The following is an 8,657-nucleotide window of genomic DNA, read 5'->3' as shown; positions in this document are numbered from 1 at the left end:
CGGCCACTGCACTCCAGTTTGGGCGACAGAGTGAGACTCTAACTCAAAAAAAAAAAAAAATTAGCAATGAAAAAAAGTACAATGAGCACAGAAAAGAAAATGAAAATGTTATTCAGCTCTTCTTCCTCTAAGACCTTAGACCAAGACGAGTGTTGTGTTCCTTTGTTTGAAATAGTGACTTGAGAGTTGGATCCTGCTACAGAAAAAAATTTCTGGTTCATGGGGAAGAAAATTTCACAAGCAATTCACACAAATACATGCATATAAACATAATTTAAGAGATTATCTCTAATACTCTCCCTACATAAATCAACAACCACAAAATATGGTTCAATTAACTAATTTGTTAAAATCTCAATAAGCATAAAGATATAAATAATAAAAGAGTAAACAAGACAAAGGTCTTCATCATCAAAACTTTACTGAAAGGTTGTTATTTGTAGGGTATAAATTATGGATGAAAAAATTGCTGTAAGTCAGAAAGGCAAATACTGCACTACAGTTTCACACTGTACTTGCACTATCCGAGTGCTGCCCCAGCAGATGAGCTTCATTTACAGTGAAAGTTAAACTTACACTGAACTTTTCAAGACAAGGTACAACATGAGACTTCAAGGAACGGGAATGCACACAAATAATGGAGAAGATCCCACAGAACACAAAAATGATTAAGTTAGCAATGTAGGTAGAAGCCAGGTTGAAGAAAACTTCTGACACCAGACTAAGGTCGCTACACTTTATTTTATAAACATAAGAGTGACATATGTAAAGTAGAATTTGTATAAGTGAAGGTTAGATTGAACTATGAGATTATTACAGACAGGAAACCAAGTAGGTTATGATGCGATGAAGGCTTGGACTAAGGCAGAGACTTAGACTAAAGCAAAGAATGAAAGGACAAATTTGAGACAAAACGTTTCCATACCAAACATGCAAGCAGAAGGAAAAAGACTCAAGAACAACACTACGCAGACACTGTTAGATAGCTAGCCAAAATTCATTCCTGTTTTTTCCAAGCCATAAGACAACAAAAACCAAAGTGAACAAACTAAGTCACGAAGCAAAAATTCATAAAAAGCATGGTGACCAATGACACTAATAAATTAGTATCAAGCCGGGCTCGGTGGCTCAGCCTGTAATCCCGTGCTTTGGGAGACTGAGCTGAGTGGATTGCCTGAGCCTGTGGGTTCGAGACCCGCCTGGGCAACTTGGTGAGACCTTATCTCTACAATAAATAAAAAAATCAGCCGGCATGGTAGTGCGTGCCTGTAATTCCGCTACTTGGAAGGCTGAGGCGGAAGAATCGCCGGAGCCCAGCAGGTCAAGGTTGCAGTGTCCAGGAGCAGCCACTGCACTCCAGTCTGGGCAACAGAGTGAGACTCCAACTCAAAAAAATAAAAAATAAATTAGTGTCAAACTAGTCCTGAGCTACAAACGATAACTATCTTCAAGATTTAAGCCACTATGAGATGAGGTACTAATTAAAAAAGGAAAGAAAGAAAAGAAAAATTTACAGGGAGCTATTTTGAGGAGAGATTAAATATAATTGATTCCATTTTAGACATGCTGATATTATGGTAATAATAGCAAGGTATTCAAGTGGACAAAATTTCCCAAATTGGTATGACTTAAAAACAAGTTTCCTGAATTTGACCAATATACCTTAAATTATTCAAAGTTACAGATATATTTACATAGGCTTTAAGATGTTACACATTGCAGATATCCAAGAAGATACAGCATGTAGTATTTCCCAAGTTTGACCAGTGCTCCTCCCCACTTCCATAGATCTCTCACATGTCTAGAGATAAAGATGTGAGTACAGCTGATGACTAACACTTTTTTAAAAAGTTCTCTAGAAAGAATTCTCACTAAAATATGAAGGGATTATGCAACTAGAGTATCACCACTTTGCAGCCCCTAATAAACTAAGGATCTGGACAATGATAGTCAAGAGATGTTAAAATTTTTTACCAGGATGAGAAACTTTATGACAAATGGATCAGGTTAACAAACCTGAACCCACTGATCAATCCTAACATTTACTAAAGAGACAAGCAGACATTCTGTGGTTCCTAAAATGACACAACAAGAAGTATAACACACTACTATAAAGTTTTCTTGCAAAAAAAATAGAACCTGAAATTAGGTCAGTTCTTTAGATCCAACTACAAGAAAAAAAGGGCAGAGGGGCATTTTAAACATCACACAGATGAAATCACTAAAACCCAGAATAAGAGTTTCTTCAACTAACAAGTTGCAGATAAGAAAAAAAAAAAGAAGAAGAAGAAGGGGACTTATAAATTTAAAGAAATATAGGCCAGTGGCTCAAGTCTGTAATCCCACCACTTTGGGAGGCCGACGCAAGAGAATTGTCTGAGCTCAGGGGTTCAAGACTAGCCTGGGCAACTTGGCAAGACCTCGTCTCTACAATAAATAAAAAAAAGTAGCTGGGCATGGTGGCACACACCTATAGTACCAGCTACTTGGAAGGCTGAAGTGGAAGGATCGCCTGAGCCCAGCAAGTCAAGGCTGTGGTGGCCATTCATGTCACTGCACTCCAGCCTGGGCAACAGAGTGACTCCAACTCAAAAAAAAAAAAAGTATTAAAAAATAATAATAATAACAAGCAAATACAATATGAGGACCCTGTCTGAATCCTGATGCTGACAAATCAACTCTAAGAAATAATTTATAAGACACCCAGGAAACCTGAAATCAGTGGATATTTGATGACATTAAGAAATAATTGTACCAAGCCACAGCAGCAGTTGTACAACATAAACTGAGCTACAAAAAGAGAGAAAGAATTATGAGTATTTGGAGTGCAATAATGCTATTATGGGAGGTGGTTTTGTTTTGTTTCACAGAGACAAGTCTCACTATGTTGCCCAGGCTGGAGTGCAGTTGCTATTCACAGGTGTGATCACACACACTATAACCTGTTACTCCTTGGCTCAAGCAATCTTCTTGCCTCAGCCTCCGGATAGCAGGGACTACAGGCACACGACTGCACCTGGCTTGTCTTTATAGTACATTCACATTATTGTGCAACCAGCACTATCACCCATCTCAACGACTTTTTCATCTTCCCAAACTAAAACTCTGTACTCAGTAAACAATAACTCCCCATTCTTCCCTTCCTCCATTCTCTGATAATCACTATTCTACTTTGTCTCTATGAATTTGACTTTTCCAGGTACCTTGTATAAATAGAGGCATATATTTGTCCTTCTGTGACTGGCTTATTTCATTTATCATAATGTCTTCAAGGCTTACAGCCTGTGTTAGAATTTCATTTCTTTTCAGGCTAAATAATTTGTTGCATATATACTCCATATATACATACAATTTTGTGTATCTGTTCATCCATTGATGGACATTTGAGTTATCTTTTATTTTAGAGTTCACATCTCTTTACTGAGAAATATACTCAAATTTTTTTTTTAAATTTGAGTCGAAGTCTCACTTTGTCACCCAGGCTGTAGTACAGTGGCATACTCATGGCTATCGCAACCTTGATCTGCTGGGCTCACATGATCCTTCTGTGTCAGCCTTCCAGGTAGCTGGAACCACAGGTGCACACCATCACCTCCAGCTACTTTTTTTATTGACTGTGGATGCGGTCTCGCCAAGTTGCTCAGGCTGGTCTTGAACCCCTGGGCTCAGGCAATCCTCTTGCCTCCATCTCCCAAAGTATTGGGACTACAGGCATGAGCCACCATGACCAGCCTTCATATATTTTTTAATTAAATTATAAGATATCCGATATTTACTTCAAAATACTCCAGACTGGGAGAAAAGGGCAGTACAGTGGGGGAGTTAATAGATGAAACAAGATGTCACTTTTCACTTATGAAATCAGCAGAGATCAGAAACACTGATAACACCATATCTATCAGCCAGGATATGGGAAAACAAACCCTTTCATACATTGTTGGGGTGGGAGTGTAAATTAACTTCTTTGGCAAGTCTTAGCAAAGCTTAAAATGAACATTTCCTTTAACCAATATATAACTTATTGAGCTTCAAGTCAGCGATAAAAATAATTAAAATTAAAAGATTTATCGTCTAGGAATTTATCATCACACATATGCTCACACATATATACCAAGAAATGTATACAAGAATAATGACTACAATAATGTTTACAATAGCCCAAGACTAGAAACAATTTAAATGTCTATCAGTAGGGAACTGACTACATAAATTATAGTACATTGCAAAAATATGAAGATACAATGCAATACTGTTTAACTTTTTTAAAAAATGAAACAGTTCTATATGTACTTATATGAGACAAAGTTCATAAATATATTAAAGGAAAGAAAGCAAGGTACTGAGAGAATAACACTATTCAACCTCAACCACACAGTTCACAGACTTCCTTTTCTGGCACTGTCACAAACAAAGTAACTTAAATATCTTCCACAACAAAACAACTAGAAATGCTAAATAAATAAATAACACCTTTTAAATGCATATCTAAGTTCAAAAGAAAGGGAAATCTCTCACTAAGGAATCAGATGGAGAAAGGAACCTTTACTTTTTACCTTACCCACTTTTTTTGTTATAACCAATACATATTACTTTTAAAACTGAAAAAAGAAGAGACTCTGAAAATACTGCTATGAATTTAGTAATCAATGTCACCTCTTGAATAACCAAAGCAATGTAATCTTATGGCCACTTTTTTATTCAATTTAATTCAACATTACTAAGCACCTATAAATGCAAGAGATTCTTTGCTAGCCTCTGGCTAATAGCAAGATGAGGTCCCTATTTTTTTTAAGGAGCTTAGAATATGTAAGGAAGAACAAGCAAGAAGGCAAAAAAAAATCTATAATACAGAATAGAACATGAAAATAGTCATCCTCTGCATCAAAATTTCAGAACTAAATATTTAAAATCCCAATGTCTTGTTAGTGCCCCATCAGAACCCAAAACCAGTTAGACATTATAGTTGATCCTTGAACAACACTGGTTTGAATTGTGAGGGTCCACTTAAATGCAGATTTTTTTTTTCAACCAAACATGGATAGAAAAATACAATATTCATGGACTCTAAGACCCACATAAACAAAAGGCACAGTATTCATATAAGTGGGATTTTGGAATACACTGGGGAGAGGTGTTTCAGAACTAATCCCCTATGTATACCATATACTGAGGGATGAGTAAACTTGAGGTTTTCTATTACATGCTATTTGTCTTGTTTTGTTTCATTTTGTTTTGAGTTCATCCATCCACCTACCATTTGTAACAATGATCACACTTATTCACTAGTAGCAAAACTATGTAGTTATACATACAATTATTAGTACAGCTTCCATAGCCTTTGTGAGCTCATTCCACAAATGAATACTCAATTGTTTTATTCCCTTGGGTTGCATATTTGTCAATATCATCACATTGATAATATCAATACAACCTAAGTCAAAAATAACTGAATCCTTTCCATGTTCACTATAAACTTGAAAATTAAATACAAATACAATTGTGATGGATTCAAGATTCTTCCCACCTCCAATCACACAACATTCTACCCATAACAATCAGACACTTGTGGAAGGATTAAGGCATAGCAGGATTTATTCTCTTTTCCTAAGAACCCAGATACAGGGAAAACTGGAATCTTTCCTTTAAAAGTGACTAAACAATGGAATTTACAAACTTTTATGGCAGTTAGAATAACCAACCCCAAATTCAACACATCTTCAATCTTTAGCAACCTAAATAGATATTTGAAATACCAAAAACTGAGAAAAGGTAAATATATTCTCTCAGTGCCAGGGTAGCCCAGCTTTGCCCACCAGGAACACTGTTTTAATTTGTTGATTATTTCCACTTCTAGAAAGGTTCCAGAGGCAGCCTTTTAGCCTGTACAGCTAGTCAACATCATCTATGTCTCTAGGCAGTAAATTAGTTGGTTAGCCCAGAAAAATTATTCTACCCATCCCAAGAAGTCATAAAAATTTCAGAATAAGCACATGGCCGCAATAGTGTTTATTGTTCAATATTGCCCTTTATGAAATTGGACATGGTAACTGCTGACACATGCAGGTTTCTGATAGAGATAATAATAAATCTTAAATATTATATATCAACTCATAGAGGGTTGCCAGACTGGGGGAATAATATGTATCTATAAGACGACAGTAAAGGTAAATGCCATGAGACCAGAATGTTGACTATCTAACCTGGGTGTCCTAAATCTGTATGAGTATCTTCAAAGAAACTCACTGACATATTTCTGCTATTGCACTGAAACATCATAAGACTTGTACCTCATCCAGGACAACCTGATAATTACCACAAGATTCCAAAAGTCAGAGAAGAACAAATGTTACTTCCTACTTTCATGTTCTTTGTGGGCATTTCCTAAATGCTAACCTAGTCCAAAAAGTAAAAATGTCTAAATATCAGTAAAGGATTGCTCTAACTCCTGTTTTGATGTCTTTCTTAAATTTTTTTTTAAAAGGTCTAAATAAGAATGGCATATTAAAAGACAGAAAGAGAGAACACAGTATGAAGAGAAGAATCAATAAAAATACTATTTAGTAGAGGTAGTAGAGACAAGTGGTTGAGTGCTCAGGCTCTGTAGCCAGTATGTCTAGCTTACTCTTGAGCAAGTTTTTTGTTTGTTTGTTTTTGAGTTGGATTCTCACTCTATCACCCAGACTGGAGTGCAGTAGCACGCTCATCGACCTGCTAGGCTCTGGCGATCCTTCCACCTCAGCCTTCCAAGTAGCCAGAACTACAGGCATGCACTACCATGCTGGCTTTTTTTTTTTTTTTTAATTGTAGAGACGAGGTCTCGCCAAGTTGCCCAGACTGGTCTCAAACCTACGGGCTCAGGCAATCCACTCACCTCAGCCTCCCAAAGTGCTGGGATTACAGGCTGAGCCACCGAGCCCGGCCTTGAGCAAGTTCTTCAAATCTGTCCCTCACTTTCCTCTCCTGTACAATGAAAATAATAAAAATAACAATCTGAGAGGTGAATAAAATGAGTTAAATCATATAAAACAGAATTTGACGGTTTTTAATAAAACAGATTAAAATAAAGTGTCAGGATCTCAAATGTTCATGATCTCAAATGTTAACATAATTCCTGGTGGAATTATGTTATTATTAGCAAGTTCAAAATACCTCCTTTCTGAAGCCTTTTGCTTACTCCCTATGCACAGAAGCCTCCTCTCCCTCCTTTAACTCCCAAACTACATTTAAGGAATTTATTACTTTCTACCCTAGTGTACATGGATTAAGAGGTTGGTCAAATGTCTCATTTATTTTTAATATTGCTTGTATATAGTAGGTACAAACATTTGGGAGTAACAGTAACCTGCAAATACTCCAAAAAAGAAAAAGGTGACCATTTCTTAAAAGATTGTACTCTATCACTAATTATAAGAACTGAAAATTGGAAAAGTAGAATAACTGGATTTATTAAACTACTACCCAGCCAAAATAACCCCTCTTCACTAAGTTTTCTTGTTTTCTCAGGGCTGTCCCTAACACTGACATCATGCCCCAAGCCAAGACCCTAAATGTACCGCCTATGACTCACTGCAAATTCTGAAATGCTGTCTTTTCTCTTAAGTCCCAACATCTGGTGCATCACATCTGTCAAAAAACGCATTCGTTGTCTCCTCTTAGAAAGATACTCCCAGATCAGTCAGTGAACAAAACGCCCCTAACTGGGGAAGACCTGACACTTGATTCCTAGTTCGCCCAGTGTTTTGTTTGTTCTTCTGGTATGGAGGGTATTCTATAACCGACTGCTCAGTAGCCCAATTCAGATGTCATTCCAGCACACCAAATACCCCACTGACAGCACAACAGTCACTTTTCATGTAGGCCCCTCCCCTTCCCTCCTCCCTCAACCCCCATCAGCTCAAGAGCTCCCTCACGCTGACAGACACACTGACAGTTCAGAAGCCCTTCTCCCAACGCGTCCTTCCCTGCAGTTAGAAGACCACCACTCCCATCAGCCCGCGAGCTAATTCGGTCTCCAGTATCACCCCCTCCCCTTCCCCCCCGCAGCCAATACAAATCACTGCCTAGGTCTCTTCCCAAGAACCAGGCAAGCTTTACAGCCTTTCCCAACATGTCCTCAATTGGCAGCTCGACACCAGATGCCCCAAATACCCTGTCCTCCTCACTCTCCTGCTACCCCATACACGGGCTCTTTTCTCCCTGTCACATAGCCACCTGGCTACCCCGAAAATGCACAGCTCGGTCCCTAAGCATGCTCTCTGCTCTCCCCTCCTCCTCATCCCCTTTCCACCGCTGACAGCTCAGTCACCTCCATCCCATGTGGCTGCACCCTCCCCCACACCCTTCCCTTGACAGCTCGGGGTGAGCTCCAAGTCCCAGCCCAGGGCTTCCCAGACCCCGGCCCCGGCCGCCCGCGGCGCCCCCCCATCCCAACCCCCAGGGTCGCCTCGCCCTGTGGGAGGGCTCCACTCACCCACTCTCCCGCATCACGTTGCTGTCCCCGCAGTCGCAGGCGCCCCCGGCCTGGCTGCGGAACATGTTGAAGTCGTGTCCGGTGTGGTCGCCCTGGTGGAAGCACTCGGCGCACAGCGACATGCAAGGGGAGATGCCGCACGTCCGGCAGCGGTAGGCCACGAAGTTGGCCGTCCAGACCAGGCCGC

The 8,657-nt window shown here is 39.3% G+C and overlaps 1 protein-coding gene across 1 annotated transcript in view; it reads right to left on the bottom strand.

The window, feature by feature from the left end:
• UBR3 (ubiquitin protein ligase E3 component n-recognin 3 (putative)) overlaps positions 1-8,651 on the bottom strand; it is a gene marked incomplete at its 3' end in the record, with an annotated part of 111,876 nt that extends 103,225 nt beyond the window's left edge. Inside the window, exon 1 of the mRNA XM_021712542.1 lies at positions 8,471-8,651. Coding sequence (XP_021568217.1) covers positions 8,471-8,592 — 122 coding nt within the window. The remainder of the gene's footprint in view (positions 1-8,470) is intronic.
• Between the last annotated feature and the right edge of the window lie 6 nt (positions 8,652-8,657).

The sequence above is a fragment of the Carlito syrichta genome, unplaced genomic scaffold, assembly GCF_000164805.1.
Source record: "Carlito syrichta isolate Samal-C Ts95f unplaced genomic scaffold, Tarsius_syrichta-2.0.1 Scaffold303340, whole genome shotgun sequence".
Taxonomy (NCBI): Eukaryota; Metazoa; Chordata; class Mammalia; order Primates; family Tarsiidae; genus Carlito; species Carlito syrichta.
Note: the sequence above shows the minus strand (reverse complement) of the source record. Positions and strands in the feature narration are given on the sequence as shown.